The 18641-nt window shown below is 42.7% G+C and overlaps 2 protein-coding genes across 5 annotated transcripts in view; one reads left to right on the top strand and one right to left on the bottom strand.

The window, feature by feature from the left end:
* Nucleotides 1–59: 59 nt before the first annotated feature.
* Nucleotides 60–12103, bottom strand: myl10 (myosin, light chain 10, regulatory). Of its 2 annotated transcripts, none has more exons than XM_072702367.1 (7): nt 11956–12103; nt 4074–4160; nt 3924–3999; nt 3173–3277; nt 1507–1585; nt 1065–1113; nt 60–267 (listed from the first exon to the last, which is right to left on the bottom strand). In XM_072702367.1, exons 2-7 carry the CDS (start codon nt 4107–4109, stop codon nt 163–165), a joined length of 450 nt encoding a protein of 149 aa, XP_072558468.1. In that variant the 5' UTR covers nt 4110–4160; nt 11956–12103; the 3' UTR covers nt 60–162. The 2 variants fall into 2 exon arrangements, with proteins under 2 accessions (XP_072558468.1, XP_023675200.1); XM_023819432.1 differs by lacking the exon at nt 11956–12103 and adding an exon at nt 5444–5593.
* Nucleotides 12104–12151: 48 nt separating this feature from the next.
* cux1a (cut-like homeobox 1a) overlaps nt 12152–18641 on the top strand; it is a 128261-nt gene continuing 121771 nt past the window's right edge. For all 3 annotated transcript variants that reach the window (XM_023819420.2, XM_072702362.1, XM_023819416.2), the window contains exon 1: nt 12152–12308. In XM_023819420.2, coding sequence (XP_023675188.1) covers nt 12246–12308 — 63 coding nt within the window. In that variant the 5' untranslated portion in view covers nt 12152–12245. The remainder of the gene's footprint in view (nt 12309–18641) is intronic.

Below are 18641 nucleotides of genomic sequence, written 5' to 3'. Positions count from 1 at the left end.
GAGATGAGATTCACCAAATATTCTTGGTGATGTTAGGAAATGTTTCCCTGACAACCATATCAATGTAAATTTGTTACAAGATTTTTATTGACGAGGAGATGTGAGGCAGGGCATCAAGGGGAGGTTATGTACAGTTACATCTCGGGAGCGGCCCCTCCCGCCTTACTCTTGTTCCTTATCCTCTCCGTGGGTGATGACATAGCACAGGTTCTTGTAGTCCAGATTCCCAGCGACATCCAGGGGGAAGTTTGTGAACATCTGGTTCACCTACAGGCCAAAGAGAGCTCAGTCGTAATTCCTGGACAGAAGGTTCTCAATCTGCGTTTGTCTGCCTGTCTAATTTCCCCCAAAAAAGAACTTAAAAATATAGCCATTTAAAGCTAGTAGCTAATTTGAACATTCTTTAACTTTGCCACGGTTACAAGTTCTTTTTTGGGGGAAATTAGACAGGCAGACAAACGCAAAAGGTATATCGCTGTATGATCACATGCTAGCTTGATAAAGACAAGCAGGTGGGAGAAATGCCCGGGCTAGCTCAAGATAATTATACCACTGTGGGGTTATATAATCATACAGCCCATGAAAATGGAGCAATAGCTTTGACGCGTCCCTGGCTGCCGCTGCATGCTGACAGGACAGCCTCTCGCTCATTTTAATATCCGAGCTTTCCCTGCCTTCAAGTGAGAGTAAGCTCTCTGGATGGCTAAAACACACGAACGGGTGCGTGTGTCTATCTGCATGTGAGAGGGACTCAAAATGAGCATAATATCAGCCTGGAATTAGCTTACTGCTAGTTTATTTGGTCAGCACTTAAATCCTGTATCTAATTTCCAGCTGACTTTCTTTACTGGGGTGCCTGTGGTTTGGCAGAACGCTCCCAGTTTATTTGTCACTCCTCCCTAATCCACGGTGACCGCGTATCGATAAGACTGAAGCTTGTTACACACATACATCATAAACTGATAACGACAGCAATGTGGCAGTCAAATGGGAAAGCCGATACTTTTACGGAACCACAATCCCCACAGATCCCCCTGTGGCAAGATGACAGGAACGTGCCGTACCTCCGCCTCAGAGAACTTATCCGCTTGGGACATGAGGTGGTATTTAATCCTGGAAGGCAACAATATCCAAGTAATACACAAAATGTTGCATGTGGCATTTAACGTTACAAATTGCGTGCAAAAGTCATACTTCAGGTTAACAGATTCCTGAATCCGGATCATCCTTTTTCATCACAGGGCCTCTCAGAAACATTTATTTAAAACTAGATTTAAGGACATACTCGACACTTTATCAGAAGAAATCTGGAAAATATGGTAATCCCACACATATACAAAATACAGAGCAACAAATCCGTTTGTTCTCTTGATACTATTTTAGAAAACTGCAGTCTGTGCATGTATCCAATGAAACAAAATTCTCAAAAAAAGCAGATTTAACTGAAGAATAGAATCATTTCGGAATGGCCATTTTGATCATTGTGTATCAAGGCCTATTACTCACTCATCTCCTCTGAGAATTCCTTTTCCTTCTGGGTCAAAGATCTTGAAGGCGTTCAGAATGGTTTCCTCGGGGTCTGTACCTAAACACAGAGAGACAATCATAAATTTCCACTCAACACCGATGAAAAGGCCACTGAACCAAATCTGAAATAAGAAGAGAATACAAACAGAATACAAGCATCAAATGCCAAAGTCCACAATCCACAATTAAGAAGCAGTTTCTGTGGGTATATGTGTATAATTCATATTTTCCTATGACCACCAGTGCATTTGTAGAATTTGTAGAATTGTGGTCTAGTTTATGTAATACATTAAAAAGCTCAGCATGACACCTCAACATTAAATATAAAAGTCCTAATTTGACAATTTACTTTTGTGGGCCAATCCATGGTGATGAGAAACTGGACATGTGATCATTACCATTTTACATATGCGGTAATGCTTTACATTAACTGCACCTTCATAATGCATTCATAGAAAATTCAGTGTTCTATGAATGCATTATGAAGGTGCACTGAATGTTCTATGAATGCATTATGAAGTGCAGTTAATGTACAGCGTAACCGCATATTCTTTACATGACATACCTTAGCTGTATTATATTGATTATATATCACTTGCATCATTTTACTGTTGTGGTTGTCTTGCATTTATGGATATTTGGTACGGCGAAACATGGTACTAAGAGACGTCTTTCTGCATGCCGCTGTCGTCCTGAGCTGTCCTGGCATAGACTAGAAGTCTTCCGGTCATTATAGCTGTTCTCCTCCGACCTCTCTTATTGATGAGGTGTTTTCAGAAACAGAGCTGTCGTTGACTGGATGATCTGTTTATCGCACCATTCTCTGTAAACTGCCCAGGATGGCTGTTTCTGAGAAGGTGACACTACCATGTCTAACACCAACATGACCACAGATCACACATCTAGGCCATTCTAACACTTAGCTGCACAGTAATGGATCCTAGATTCCGTCTGCACGCTGGATATATTCAGAAACAGTCAGAGGTGGAGATTTCAGGTCCAGGGAGTGCAAATCCAGACCAAGATTTTATTTCAACCAACCAGCTGAGGACTCTGTGACTGTGACTCTTTATAGTCAACTGGTTGGATGAAACAAAATCTTGGTTTGAATTTCTACTCTCCGGACCTGAAATCTCCATCTCTGGTTACAGCCACATGATTCACCGTTTGAAGAAGGGAGTAGTCAGTTTGTATGTTTGTATTCACAAGTTGGTATATCTAATAAAGTGGTTACTGAATGTGTGTGTGTGTGTATATATATATATATATATATATATATATATATATATATATATATATATATATATATATATATATATATATATATACATACACTCTGTTGTGTGTCTGTGGTGTGTCTGTTGATTGTGTTTCTCAGTAGTATCTTTATGAAGAGCTGTTATCTGGTTGTTCTCAATAAATACTGTTGACCAGCTTATCTTGGGCAGGTTAAGCCACAGCCAAGTTTAAACGAAGTCTCCAAGCAGAAGTTCACTTCAGGGTTAATTGGCCCTGAGATCTGAAGGCTCTTCTGTTGGAAGCCACCGCCCTGTGAAAGGTGTTCTTGGCAGTGCCAACGCGGACACACTGAGATCTGGCCGGATTCTATCAGCTTGGCCCTGTGGCATGATGCATGGCGCCCAACCTTTCAGCTTCTCGCCAAACATGGTCAGGAAAACGGTGAAGTTGATGGGCCCGGGGGCTTCCTTCAGCATCTCATCCAGCTCGTCGTTGCCCACGTTGAGACGCCCTGCGGAGAGAGAGAGTAGAAGTGACGTCCCTGGGAAACAGCAGGGCTGCCGGCCTACCAAGCAGACTGGACCGACAGGACAGCGAGATGAGAACGAGCGAGGAAACCTGAAGACTGGCTCAGTGGGGCACATGCATTCCTCTGGCGAAACATGTGACATGCGATGAGGGGAGAAAGATGGACGCGAAGCAATCAACCAGTAATGGAATGTTTTAATCCTCAGAAGAGACGACCCTGTTGCTATGAGCTTGAGCAGGGATGGGTTGGCTTATGGACATTACAGCGGCTCTGTCCCGCTTCCTCTAGTTGCTCCTCACGTTTGTGGGGATTTCTTCTGGGCCTCTGGCGCCTCCCAGATTTTAAACACACTAGTAGTGGAACTGGTGTCTCAAAATTGCCCATATGTATGACTGTCCTATGTTTTCCTGGGTTAGCTTCACAGTGACCCTGTACATGGGTGGTGTGTTGCTCAGTGGGTTGTGTCCAGAAGGTTGTGAGTTTGAATCCTCTGGAGAGAAGGGTGCTGGATGCTGGCTGGCCCTGTCCTCTGACGCCAAAGCTTCATCTCAGCATATACACTTGTCTGTGTTTTTCATCAATCGCAAGATGCAGAATGTGAAGATATGGGAGATAAATGTTGGCTTACCGAGGGCTGCAAATGTGTCCCTCAGATCATTCTTGTCAATAAAGCCATCTCTGTTCTGGTCCATGATAGTGAACGCCTGAACGGGAGAGACGGGTCAGGACCTGTTCTCAGTGCTGTACATAATACCCTATAACTCGTCCTTGGCCTCACCTCCTTGAACTCCTGGATCTGAGACTGCTCAAACATGCTGAAGACGTTGGAGCTAGCGCCCTCCTTCTTCTTCGCCTTCTTTGGTGCCTAAGAAACAGAGAGGCATACCTGGTACCACCTGCCACAGTGACAAATGCAGCGAGAGACCCATGTGCCCGGCCCGGAATGTGCCCTCCTGAGTTACATTGTCAGCTGGTTCATTGTGAACTCTGCCAAAGCTCATTGCTGAAAGAACTGGGTGGTTTCTGTGTGGATCTGGTTTCAGACCGATTCCACAAATGCTTGGCGTAACAATAAATACGTGGATGCCCTTTATAGGGAGTTCACGATGATTGGCAAGTCCTTGAGCACTGGAGCCCAAGTACAGCAGAAGCAAAAGCCTGCTGATCACAGCCATGTGACCATGTGGCGTACCTTATACTACTCAACTTGAAAAGGTCTCCTTTGACTCAGGAGTAACAAGACTCAAACAAGACTTGTAGCTCGATTATGGTAAACTCAACTCTCCAAAATCTGCTTGACCAGTATCTAAGTAAATATAGTCAACATACACCACTGCTACATTCCAATGTATTCTTTCACCGATTATACACAATGGACTTTTTCGTATGAGCTTTCCAGCTGGAATCTGCTGTAATCAACCAGTTTCAGACAATATCAGTTGCCATATCTTAAATTATTTTATGTTTACATTCACTATTTTGATTTGACCAATGCAACAAACAGTTGTTTGATTGATGTCATTTTTGTAATGCATTTAACTAAAAAACACAAAAGATTCTAGCTTCCGGTATTATAAGGTCAACAGAAATATCCTTCGGGGGAACATTTGTGAGAGGACACCCCCCCTCCTATTCCTATTTTTAGGTTATTAAGGTGTAAGAAAAAAGGTACCATTTTGCACCTTTGTGGGTACAATTACTCGTCACTGGGGCTGTACCCTCAAGGGTCTGCCAGTTGTACCCTAGCTGTAGGAAAATATACCTTTTAAGGTACAGAAATGGCAGAATATTTCTTTACCATTTGGGGTACATTCATGCTGTTTGTACCCGGGCTGTGCCCTTTTTCTGACAGTGTGGTAAAATCTAAATAATGTTTCATCCCATTTTTGCAAAGGAAGCCTTTTTAATTATGCCATCCCCTTATCTGTATTCACAGTCACCCTGTCAGCAAATGCCACCGCAGCCGGAGTGAGCTTGCTCATATTTTCTGAGCGGCGCGGCGCTCGCACGCGATTCTCTCAATGTTAACCGACAGCGTTAAGGATATGCAGGGGTATAAAAGTCACACGTGCAGAACACTGGGGCACCTATGCGGTGATAAACCGGGGAGGGGTTAATGAGGAAAGCCAGGGAATTAGAGGAGCCTACCATTCTGTGGAGCTTCTTTTCTTGTCCCCTGGTGCCAAACGCCTGGGAGGATGATTTAAAGTGAACCTTTCGTTTTATATATCATCCCAGTTGACCCAGTGAAACACAATTGCTATGTTTAGAAAAAGGAAGGTACGATCCAAAGGTATTCCTGACATGGAAAGGCCCCGCCCCCTTTTAAAAGACAGATGCTCGTCACCATGGAAGGGACACTAGGTGCTGCTATCTTAGGACCTCAGGCCCTAGACAAACTGTCATCAGGGTCACATGTTGCTCCACATAAGCCGCGAATAGCTTTGTCTCTACAAGTCCTGTCATTAAGATGGCTACAAAGTGCTCATTTGTTCCTACTGGTGAGATCATCCCTTTGGCTGGTCAATGCCATTATTTAGCTTCAGGCCCAGGGGGAACATGTTGTTTACCTGAGGTGACATTTCACAGTCAGTTACACTGGAGAGAACGGATTCACAGCAATAAGTGCAAATCCCAGTTTAAGATGGCGAATGGCGATAATATGTACGACCTACAAAACATGCAATATTAAAACAGCTCCTTAACAAGTCTGAAGTAAAGCCTGTCATGTCAGCACTGTTCCCAATGGACTTTCAGAAGGAACAATCAGACACACGGTTTGGGCGACAATCAGAAGGCTCTGGGTTTGTGAGAAACACACAGATTTAGACACAGAACAGATTTCACACTTTTCCTCTGTAAAAAGAAAATATGATGGCACTGCAGAGAAGATGCACTGAGAGGAATTTCCATTTCTGTGATTTGAAATGGATCTTTGTTTTTCCAGCAGAACACAGTGGATGACAGTGGGATGTACATGTAAAGAAAAGTTGGGTGCTTGGTTCACAGATTTATTGAGATGCATGCCGAGAGACCGCAGCTCACCCAGCACTCATGTACAGAGTGACCCACTGCCAGGCAGAGCGGGTCCACGAGGCTCCTCACAGCGACCTCCTGATGGATATGCTTACGAGACCTTGTGTGGTGTGACCCTGACACTTCGGGGAATGGGATGGCAGGCAACGAGGAGAATGCAGACCCGTGTGAGGTGCCAGGCCGGCAGGTGCGGCACACCATCTCAGGCTGTGTGGTTGTGCCCATGTTTGGTGACACCATGGGCTCGCTTATTGGGCGGGGGAGGGGGGGGGAATTTGTCCAATAGCTTAAGCAGCTGCAGATCTTGCAAGCATGTTACTGTTTCTTAATTTGGCTGGCCTTGTCAGTCTCTGTCCAGCAGGCTCACCCCAGTTGCACCGGTGCCTGGCACCTATGGGCCAGAGGCACAATCATTTTCAGACGCCGACAGACAAATCGAATCGCTTAAGTAGTTACTGCACCATACATGGCCTGGGCAGAGTTAGTCTTTTCACCAAGTAACTCACTAGGCTGTGACCACCTGCCTGTGAATACAAAAGGCTTAAACAGTTCCACCTGATGTTGACGAAATTTTGTTGAAAGACGCAGAGCCAATGAATACTGCTCCTTTGCTCACAGAACTGTGGCGCCCTCTGGTGTTAATGCAAGGATTCCATACCAAATTCCCACAATCCAGCAAGTACGAACACAATAGCGGCTTCTACTTGTTCTAAAGCTAATGAATAGTCAGTCAGAGAAAAAATTACGTGTCCTCAGTTATAAACTAATGATGGCTACACCAGCCTGATTGTGGATGCAGACGTGACTCTGTAATCCACTTAAAGCAGATTTTTGGGAAATGCCGTTTTGCTGTTAAGGGCACAATTAAGTCCTTGATTAAGTGCGTGCAATCAACACATTCTTCGGTTTGGTCCTCTACTCCTCATTAGTGGGAGAAAAAGCACAGCAGGATGGCCGTATAATTTCAAAACGAGATTCTCAAAATTGCTTTGAAGGCTATCATGTTTTTCCGCAATACTCCACCTCTTCAGTACGTCAGCATTTTCAAAGCATGGAGGTCGCAGGCAGGAAATTGAGGTACTCAGTGCGAAAAATAAAACGCAAGGAAGTAGCAGCGAGCATTCTTTGGAGGAAGCTGTATATTCTGACCAGGATCAACCGCAGCGCAAATTGATCTCCACTAGATGGCCGCCCATTCACGCCGAATGTTGTTTCAGTTTTACGGTTTCCTAATTTTTACAAGTTTATCAAAATTGGTATCACAATTTTTTATAGACTTGATGCATTCTCTGATGCCTAAAGAAATAATACAAGTATACTAAAAGAGCCTTTTAACCGAAATCTGTCACACAGTCCATGACTCCTGTTCACTTCTCTCCCGGTTTATCTTAACTTCGCTTTCCTGAATTCAGTCTTTCAAAATCGGTATAATTTCAGCAAGTATCTCTATGGGCTACAGTACTGTTTACTTTCCTTTGACGTTTTATTTCTGAAAACCTGATAAATATTGATAAGTTTTAAACCAGCGTAGGATATTGTGTTTTTGGTACTCCGGAGATTTTTTTTTTATTATAGAAATGAAACGGAACAGCGGGAATAATAGGCAGGCTTGTGTGTGTGTGTGTGTGTGAGAGAGAGAGAGAGAGAGAGAGAGAGAGAGAGAGAGAGAGAGAAATTGAGAGCGAGAGAGAACGAGAACCCTAATTGAAGTCTCGAGAGGAGGCCTCCTGTCTGATGGGCGGCTGGGGAGAAATGTGACGATCCTGAGTTAGGAAAACAAATTCGCCGGGGCGGCTTGGTTTCGGGCTCCCGCACCGCGTCCCGGAGGAGGTGGCGGCAGGGGCGCCGCTACAGCGCGCTCGCTCCTGCGGGAGCCCCAGCCTCCCGGTCCCGCCGCCTCCCTTCTGCTCCTCAGACACGCTGGATGCCTAAGCGCAGCATGTACCGTTTCGGGGAAAACTTAAGTGTGATTAACAGGAAACGTTCCTGTCTCCCCCTCCTCCTTCCTCCTCACATGTGGGCTACGCGTTCATTCAACATGATTTCTTCCCCTCAGGCTGAACAGTGCTTTTGAAGTTTTTTTTGTGGGGTTATAAGAACCTCTGTGTTATTGTCTAGCTGAATTTTTCCAAATTGATGTTTCTCTGTGCAAGATATTGGAGATTTTGTTGAGCCATAGGGAAAATGTGATTCTCAGTAAATATGTGGGTCACTACAGTATGTAAGTTATACTCCATTTGCAGAAGTATGGCTCTGTAATTGTGTGAAAAGACAGAGGACGGTTGTTACAGCGCACATCCTGCTTAAGCCGGTCCATTTTTAAGCCAAGCGCAATGGCAGGTTGATTAGCTGTAATTTCGCTTTTTAATTGGTGTCTCCCAAACATCATTAATCTTTGGAAAGGTCTGTCCTGCATGCGTGCGAAAGGCGCTCTGCACCTCGACGGCTCTGTGAAGGGACGCCGCGCGCGCTCTCTCATCAAGATCACCCAACCATGCAGCACAATTCCAATCTTCACAGAGCAAATACCACTCGCCTTGTTATTACATTTCTCTTGTCCAAGCACTGATATTTCCCAGTGTACAAAGCAGCTTTCAGATTCCCATCCATGATTACTTTTGAACGGTAGATGATAGAGTGGGGATTGACAGCGCTATAAATTACAACGACCCTGAATATTTACTGTGAGAAAATGGGTGAAAATGCTGATCTTGCCTGTGCTGCCCAGGTGAATAAGCCTTGGGTGGCGAGGTCTGCTTTCTGCAAAAAGGGGTAGATTCACAAAAGTGATTTCTGGCTGATATGTTGTTTTGTTGTTGTTTTTTTTTTTTTTAGTTCACCAAAAAAACCTTTTGATGTACTCAAATCCATTATTCATTTGCAGTGGTTATTCCTGAGATGACAATTCAATAATTTAACTCAGATAAAATATAATCATTTAATAATTAAATGATTATGAATTATGGAGCAATTGCTTAATTTTGTAGGCTTATTTTTATTTAAATTCATCTAAGAAAAACTCCTCAGGGAACACACCTTGTGTTCCCAGTCCCTGGTGTAAATCTTTTGAAAAGGATTGAAAGTGCAGTTTTGAACAGCCATCTTTGATTATTTTTCTTACCTAATAAATCAAGATCAAGGGTTATGACTTAGGTGACTAAAAGATCCATCCACGTTTGTAAAATAAAAAACTAGTGAGTTTGTCAGGAATATTTTCCTGCCTCACTTTTCATTTGTCTTTTATCAATTATTGTTTTTCTTTCTTCTGTTGTCTTAAAGAACCGTAGGCAAGTACTGATAAAAAGGTGAGATCCAGTACTTTGGTTGTCAAGGCCTCCCGCCCAGTGGCCTATCGTCAGGGCAACTTGAGATATATGACATCATCATTGCAGAAGCTCAAAGGCAAAAAAAATAGTAACGCGTTAATGACCAAACAATAACACACAAGTTTATAAAACTACCCTGTCAAAGTACGTCAAATGTGTGACAGTACTGTATACTTTCTTCCATGTGTGTGCGCATTAGTAAATTAAGATGTTTGTAACTCTGTTGTGGCCACCTTACTACTACAAAATGAAACTGAAAATAGCTACAGAATTGATGGGAAAAATCGGAAAAGGTGTTTCTTATTAACGGCTCATTGTGATGAATAGCACAAGGAAACCTGTTTTTCAGGTTTAGTGTTTGATCATTTTGTGCACTCCACCCAAGAGAAGTGTCAACTGACAGGAAATGTAATTAAGTTGGGAATGAGAGACGGAATCTGGAATCAAATGGACCAGCAGCGTGCTGTACTTCGTAGGCTGTACTTTGAAGTTTGCTTTCGGATGTATTCTTGTTTACTGAACCAGCAGTTTGTAAATCTTGTCTGTGGGCCTGCCCACCCTGTCCATCCTCTAGTTGTTTTTGCTGTATTCTGACTTCTTCTGAGCCTGATCCAGGAAATGTAATGGTTTACAATTAATCGACAAGAAGTACTATATCTGCTAGTGGTGCAGCAGGACGAAAATGAGAAGTGACTCTCGCGGGGTGGGACTTGTGAGAAACAATGGAGAACGGAAACAAATTCCTCATTCGATATGTGAGGCCAAATAGAAAAAAATACCAAGTATCGAAGTATTAAATGTTCTTTGAATGTGTTAGGACTATACTGCATGCCTGAAAAAGTGTATCTTAATTTAAACAGCATATTTCAGTATGTACAACGGCACACCAATATGAGCTTGTTCAATAATTATTCAGTCAACTTTCGAATCACAAATTATTTAAAAAATAATTCTATCATCTAGATTAATTTAAAAGTAATATATGTAGTGTATTTAAAAGTGGAAAATACAGCTGTCTAAAGGTTTTAAAAATGACTGTTGCAATTTTTGAAATTGATTAAAAGCATACACTATTGTAATTAAACAGACTTATGAATATTGGCATATTTTAATGAATGTTACTATATTGTTTACATTTAATAGGTCAACAAAAATAGTTCAAATTAATCAGATGGTGCAAAGATGTAAATTACAAGGGATGACTGTAATTATATTAATAGTTAACCATTAAAATAATTCAATTTCCAAAGTGAAGGATTGAAGGATTTCTTAGAATATTTCAAAATACAAAAACAAATTTAAACCACCTCTGCAGTAAAAGTGAAACACCATAATTCAACACAAAAATAAAAATACACACAAGCTTTACATAATCAAACTTTCATCCATCTTCCAAATGCCTATCCTTATCCCTGCCTGTACCTGTAGCAAAAGCACTAGACTGATGTACAATCTGGATGGGAGTCCGGTATCGTATAATCAGAAAACGAAAAATCAATGTTCCGTAAAAGACTGCTGTTCGTTTAACAGAAAAAGAAAAAGGTTATCGTGTTATTTTAGTTTCTGTCTCTAGGGGCGCCGTTATCTTAAGTTGAAGTTCAAGTTTCTATTCACTGGTCATTAAAAAAGTCGTTGGCAAATATCAGCGCGGTCAAATCACCGGATTATTATACACATCATGGTTTTTCCCCAAACAATTATTAATACCAAAAAGTAAAGGGAAAAGCGTTCTTGGTAACATGATTAATTGGAGCAACAATTTAATGCAATTACAAAGAACATATTGGCTGGAATAGTAAACATAAGCCTTGAATTACCACCCATGAATACAGTATTGTAGAATGTTATTTGTCGCATTTATTTTAAGCAGCGTGTTTTGCATATTACTTTTACATGACATAGGATCTTAAGCAGGTGTTTTCTGTATTAAAATGTAAAATACTTGAGAAACGCTGGAATTATCCGTAAGGTTTAGTGAAATAAGATGATCCGATATAACAACGATAGACAAAATACGCTATTACAAAATACATCATCGATAAGTGTATTTTAACGGATAAATTAAAAATCAATAAAACCATTATAAGCATAAATCAATAATCTATAAACGGCACTGATTAGGTGCAGTAGCTGCGGTTTATTTCTGATGCAATCAATTAAAAAAACACACAGTAAACAACACGTGTAACAGTACACGATTAAACCATGTGTTCGTCTTCTGTTGGTTTGGAAGCGATATTGTGGTCACTGCCAATAAAATGCTATAATTAACATAAACAGTTACAAAGAGACACTTGCCAGCGATTATCCCGGCGGCGGGGAGCGCGCGGTCTGCGCGAAGAAAGTCCATTCCTTGTTTTACCGGTTTAAAAAATTGCCGGCTCCCGTTCAATAATTCTATTGCGCGGCGCTGTTCAATACCACAGGTTCCTGTTCGATAACTCCATTCCGCGCCCCTGTTCAATAAGCGAAGGGCGCGTTCGATCGCTCCGCTCCGTGTTTTGCGCGCGCTCCCCCTCCTTTCCTCCGAACTCCGGCCCCTCGCTCTCTCTCTATCAGCCTCTCACTCCGTCTCAATATGTCTCAAGATGGCGGCCAATGCTGGATCGATGTTTCAATATTGGAAGCGCTTTGATTTACAGCAGCTGCAGGTTAGCCCTTTTCCCCTTACGTTGCTTCGCTTTTTTGAGGGCTGCCGCCGGGGAAAGTCGCGCCGGAGCCGTGCCTCGGTGCTCCGGCGCTTCTTTGCCGGTGTTTGGGGCCGCTTTCGGGAGCTCGCTTCTCCCATTGATTGAAGCGGCTTTCTCGCTGATCGGAAATTGATCCTCTTTGTTCAATTCCCATCGATCAGCCATTATGGCCGCGGGGAAACGGCCACCTAGGCAAACTGGGGCTAAAGCCGGCCCAGACGTCCGTAGCTGAGTTTCGCCGGCCGGTCGTTAACTTTGCATGGCAGAGTGGATGTTTTGATGGGTTTTTGGCGTGTTTTGTGTGAATAATTTTGTAAAAATTGAAAGGCGTTTGTTGTGTCTCGCGAGCGCGGGTGGCGCTGTGGTGACCGAAACGGGCTCGCGCGCAGACAGTTAGCTCTTATTTTTGTATTTCACTGTAAGTTGTTTTATTTATTGTAGTAACGAAAAAATTGTATTTTGAAACGAATAACTTATGTTTTCGCGTAATACATCAGTTGTAGAACGAGTCGTTGATTTTGAAGATAGTTGATTAGGCACGACTGAAAACTTACAATCCCTGGAAGTTTGTCTCCGTATTTGAAAACCAATTATTTATCGATCTTGGTTTAATAAATACATTAAATGCATGCCGAGTTGACTTAAATACTTTTTTGTGTGTTGTTTAACACTTTTTCTAATTTAGTTAACGAATTAGCGGTTAACGTTGCTGCCTGATTCTAAAAATGTCTTTCTAGTTGTATTTTACTGGAAACGATATTTAAATAAACAGAATCACACAACATTTACTTTTTACAGTAATATATTTTTTTTCCTCTGGGCGACTTGCATGATACGTTTAAATTGTAGGTCGGGGTTTATAAGGGGATTTGCCCTAAAACACAAAGCGGTGGAGTTATTGCAGTTTTATTTTTCTGACTTAAGTTCATAGCTGTGAAGTTTTATCTTGCAAACCCTGTATTGACAGCTGCTTAGTTCACAATAATAAGTTCACTGGAAAAGCGAGTTGTAGAAATGAAAGTGAATTGACTTGTTATTGCTAACAGATATCGATCCATGTCAAACTATGTTATATATTCGATAGTTTCATTAATGTATCTTTAGTTTTTAAAAACCATATTCAGTGTACATGTTTGTTTTAAATCTGTTGAAATAGTTTTAAAATCCTTATGGAGCGAAACTGTTTCGGGCAGTGAAATATTGTCCCCGGAGGAAATAAAGGGGGACTTTCGTTAACTGATTATTTGTTTCGAAATCTTGAATAATTCTGATACACGTATAACGCTAATACCCCCCAAGAAAAGGCTGTGAAACACTTTTCGCTTGAGCGTTTTTTTAAACGTTCGTTTGGGAGCCTTTTTTTGTTTTTGCCGTTTTTCAGGTAAGGGGCTTGTGACTGAACATTTCCTGAATAATCCCAACGAAATCCAAAAATGACTGTCGGATATTAACATCACAACCACACTACCCCCATATAGACAATAATTGATGTTCTAATTTCTCTATTAATTTGTGGGGGGGGGGGCACTTTGTGGGCAATAAAATGGGGATCAGGGCGAATGTCGGTTCAGGTACCGGAATGTCACCGCACGTCGTGTCAGATCCTGGAAAAAGGTGGGGAAATCCTGCCTTTCCCCCCCTCACCGTTATTTTGTAACGAAGAGATAACTCCGCAACATTAATGCCAGTAATATACAAATATTACGCGATGTTTTCTTTGTCGTCGTGGTAGGTAGCATCGAGTTTTTTTTCCCCTTCTCTCAGTAGTGTCCGCCATGGCTCCTTTATTAGCTGGATAGTGCAGCCCCGAGCAGGTCGCTGTCTGTGACGGTCATTAAAAGAGGCTTTCATCAATTAAAATACGCTTTTTTCAACGTTGATTGCCTTCGGACTGCTTGTTGGAAAGCGGTCGGCTAATTGGACCGCTGGTGATCGCTGGAAGGATGTGCATTGATCCCCCCCCCCTTTGGTTTGATCGTGTGATCGGGAGCATTTGTAGGGGTGGGGGTGCATTATTCGTTATTGTAATTTCCTTTTGCACCGTTGCGGTTTTAAGAAGTTGCTTAAAATCGTGTGCCGTAACCCGAAGCTGAGAAAATGTGCGTATTTGTAACTCATTTTCTTTCGGGAGGTTCTTTTTCCGTGTCGCGCATTTCGACAGTGCCCTCCCCCGTAGGTGCCTGCGGTTGTCCAGTAATAATGCGCCCAGGTGTCTATATAACGCCAATAATTCTCTTCATATTTATTGGATGCTCTTGTTTTGTTAGTCGTGTTTTATGTTTTAACGTGTCATAGCTATCAAAAGCTTTTTTTTCGGTGGTTGGGTCTTTAGCTGCCATTTTCGTAAATTAATTTTTTAGAGAACTATTTCCTTAACCCTTGTAAAACGTCGCTCATTGCAGCCTATAAATTGTATTATATATTCTAACCCTTTGAAGTAGTGGGTAGTGTCAATCTCACTTTTAAGAGAGTATATTTTTCCTTTTGGACTAATTCTCCTTCCTTTCCATACCATTATTAACTGTCTGTATCTTTGTGTTTCCCCTCCACATTGAGAATCGAAAATATGCACTGACTCTACGTGGAGATTATAAAATGTGCCTCTTCTTCTTTTAAGAAATGGCAAAGTTATCGAAATGTTGTATGCTGGAGAAGTAATTCGGGAGACCGGGAAGTAAAACCATGAAAATAGGTGTCCACGATGGGGTGGTATTTAACATTTTACTTTAAAGTGGGCTCAGAGTATAACTACAGCACTGAGGTGTATTTCTGATGACAACAGTCTCATACTAATACTATCTTAGCAATGACAGATCTGTCAGTGGCAGACTACAACATGGTAAAATTTCAATTTAAATGTATTGCTGCTGAAGAAATGCTTGGACTCCGGGTATATATCTGGAGTGTTGGGTGTGTGAGTTTTTTCAGGATGGTGAAATGTGTTGTCCTGACACTAATGGTGTTCAAGTAGTTTTTTTATTTCAAGCCTCACTTAAGCAATATCCTGCTTTCCATCTCTGTTATTCCTCATTGATTTTGTGAGATTTCTGGCTATGTAGTAACATACCTAGAGGAACATAGCAAACAATATATCGAAGTGTGGGATGCGTTATACCTTCTGTTTTCTTCTGAGTCACTTTGATTTGGAATGGGATTTGTATGTTGTTCCCTTAACAGCCTTTTGATAATCACAATTGTTACTATTAAAGGTGGGGATTATCTTCAGCTTTTTGGGGAATCTGAAAACAGATGGGGCTCTGTGTGAGTTTTAAGCGTTTGACATCTTACTGATGGTGCCTTATTACTTTACTTCCACAGACTCCTTCCTGGAGAATCACTGTGTGGAGGCTGTATTGGTGTCACAGCCTATCAGTGGCTTGTCATGCTCACCAACCTTAAACTAATATTGTGTCAGTGAGAAGCAGTACATTATTGTTTTTTACATTTATTGACGTTTTGTGTTTATGTCATTCCAATGCTGGAGCCGTCAAAGGCTACAGGTTACAATATCATGTAATAAAATTGGATGAACTCCCTCTCGGATGTGGCAGGTCTCAACGAGAGAGCCTAGTGTCTTCTTGCCAAAGCTCAAATGACAGTAGACTGCGCTACGCCTGTTCTGTAAAACACATAATGGGATATTTTGCAGGCCAAGTTGCTCTCAAGTTCTTCCTGTTCAGTCGAAAAGGGGTTTAGGAAGTAGAGTTTAAGCAAGGGAAAATACAGCCACAGGTGGTCCTCAATTTCCATTCTGGCATTGATTTGCCCCCGCTAACAAAGGGCATCTGCGTTTTTGGCCTTCGCTGGCCTAGGCAAAGGATCCACCTGTGCTACGTGTTTCTCATGTTTTGCTTAGTGGTCTTCTGAGAGCTTGCAGTGTTGAGTTTGGAGTGTCAGTTGGGAGATGGAGAAACACACACATACAGAGCCCAAGGTTCACCCTCCCAGCCCTGTATTCTCTACAACGTCATGCATGGAGGAATTGCTGTCTTCTGCGGTTGGCACTTTGATGTGACTGTGAATGAAAAGCGTTTCTTCTGACGCTCTCTCTCTCTCTCTCTCTCTCTCTCTCTCTCTCTCTCTCTCATTGGGCTTCATGGTATGAGAGGGGGGCACCATAACTTATCCTTTGTGGTCAAATTTGTTCATCTAAATCTGTACCAGTGATTAAGTTTCATTTCGATGTGCATGAGTTAAGCAGCTCCTCGTGAATGTGCAAATCACTTTTTCCTGCATACAGTGTCAAAAAAAAAAAAAAATCTGATCTTAATTAGTTGCTGTACTTGGAATACTTTATGACTAGACTGGGAGCTTGATTAATTGTTGACAGGTGTTGTAACTTTAAAGAATTTACACATTTTCCATTCCTAATTTTTCCTTCCCCCAAGTGTGGTAATGGCAGTACTTATTTATAGACACATGGATGCAAGAAACTGAATGCATTAATAAATAAGGGAGGATTTTTTCAGTCCCCCTTTCTACACCATTGTGGAATTAAGAAATGAGTGCCGTTGGTGCCCGAATGAACCATAGTGGCAGATGTAGCCATGTTTGGGCTGTGCTGGTCTACAGGGCGCCCTTCACGAGTAAGACTGGGCTGGGACGCGGCTTCGCAAACCGTTAGGTGTCTTTAAAAAGGTCCCGTGTCTGCGTGACATCTACACCCTCGCCTCTGCCTGTGGCGCACTGGCTTTGGGTGTGTGAGAGTTCACGGTGAGGTGCGTGACCCCAGGCAGGTTCCAGGGCGTTGCATCTGTTGCCGTTTGACAAAACCCATAACCCTAACCCTCTGCCGTCTTGCATCTGCGATAGCCTGCTTCTGATTTATTGGTTTATTTGCAAAGTGTCAGAAGAACCTGTTCTGCTTTCCTTTGGGGGCTTTTTTTTAATCCTCCTGTTGCTGCGTTGACGTCCGAGGAAGGCTTCCGGAGTGCCTAACTACTTGTTTACTTGTTTTCTGACCTGTTCATCATGTCCTCAGGTACTGAAACTTTGACCGTATGTGTCGTGCTTTTGGTTTACACCAGCGTTCGTTTGCATGTTAAACACTGCTTTTTGGGCCATGTTCCATCCACACACCTGAGCCGCAGTCATCTGTAAGACTGGCCAAAGTGGTTCTGCCTTTTGCGTTCGTGTGGGAGGGGAAGAAAAAGAGGATTTTCGAAAACTCGTAAGTCATAAATACTGAAATATACACAGAGTGTTGTAGCAGATTTTCCCCCCGCTGTTCATTTACAGTTAATTTCCAAGTCAAATGTGCGCAACTGTAAACCCAAGCAAGCTAGTAAACAAGGCAATGAAAGTGAGGGATTTGCATTCCCCTAGATAAGTTTAGCTCCAAAACGTTGTCATATTTTCCACGCATCCTTTCCGGAAGATCACCTGAGTGCAGCATAAAACCCGAAGCGTTGTATCTGCAGGAATCTCCTGGTATTTGTGACCTTCTGGTATTGTGTCGCAATTCCAAACGAGATGCAAACGGCCTTCCCAGTGTAACCCCTGGGTGGAGGGGTCCTCACTGAGGCCTGTGTCATTGTTAATACCAGTCTAAGCTCCAAGGCAAATTATCTTCTGCTGTAAATCTGTGCTCTTTAGGGTGGTCTGTATGCTTCTGAGACTCCATTTGTTGTTATTTCCAGTAGTGTGGTGGACATCTTAAATGTGTTTTTTCTGAAACTGTAGTATGTGGCATCTTGGGCAATAGTCTGTCGTTGCCTTGAAGGCTGATGAAGCCCTCCCCTCCACAATAAAGTGTTTCAAATAGTTACAATGGAGGAGCCGGACAGTGAGCAGCTTTGGTGCCACGGGAGTGTGCCGAGGCAAGAGGCCTGGAGCCAATTCACACCTCCCTCCCCTCATTACCTCACTGACTGTGTTGGTGCCCCTCCCTCCCCCATTTTGGAGAGCTGGGAGTTCATGGGGGCCCCCCTCCCTGCCTCACGCGGTTTTATTGGCGCTCTGATGCCAAATGCATAATTAGCCTGGAATGTGCTGTCCATTGAAGGAGGAGGCGGGGAGCGAGGGAGGAAGGAGATGGAGGAAGAGGAGGAGGTGCCACTAGCCCACGCCTTGTGCCTCTCTCAGCTTCAGAGGAGATCGCCATGTTCAGCAAACACCTCCCTGGCCTTGATGGATTATCAGCCCCTCCTCACTGCACTGCAGTTCTGCTGCAGTGTGTTTCCGACACCCATTTAAGGCGACTTTGATCAACAGGGGAGGAAAAATTCGGGGAAAATGCAGGACGAAGGAAACATTTAACTGGGACCCGCAGAGATGTCTGTCCTGGTGGTTTCC

Source organism: Paramormyrops kingsleyae, chromosome 18, assembly GCF_048594095.1.
Source record: "Paramormyrops kingsleyae isolate MSU_618 chromosome 18, PKINGS_0.4, whole genome shotgun sequence".
NCBI lineage: Eukaryota > Metazoa > Chordata > Actinopteri > Osteoglossiformes > Mormyridae > Paramormyrops > Paramormyrops kingsleyae.
The sequence above is the reverse complement of the archived record's forward strand: the minus strand, read 5'-3'. Positions and strand labels throughout refer to the sequence as shown.

What these genes read in the sequence shown, in the direction of transcription:
- myl10 (XM_023819432.1), bottom strand. An exon ending in GGACACATTTGCAGCCCTCG is followed by an intron (nt 3,278 to 3,923) that starts GTAAGCCAACAT and finishes CTCTCTCCGCAG; the next exon opens with GGCGTCTCAACGTGGGCAAC. An exon ending in GGAATTCTCAGAGGAGATGA is followed by an intron (nt 1,114 to 1,506) that starts GTGAGTAATAGG and finishes GTTGCCTTCCAG; the next exon opens with GATTAAATACCACCTCATGT.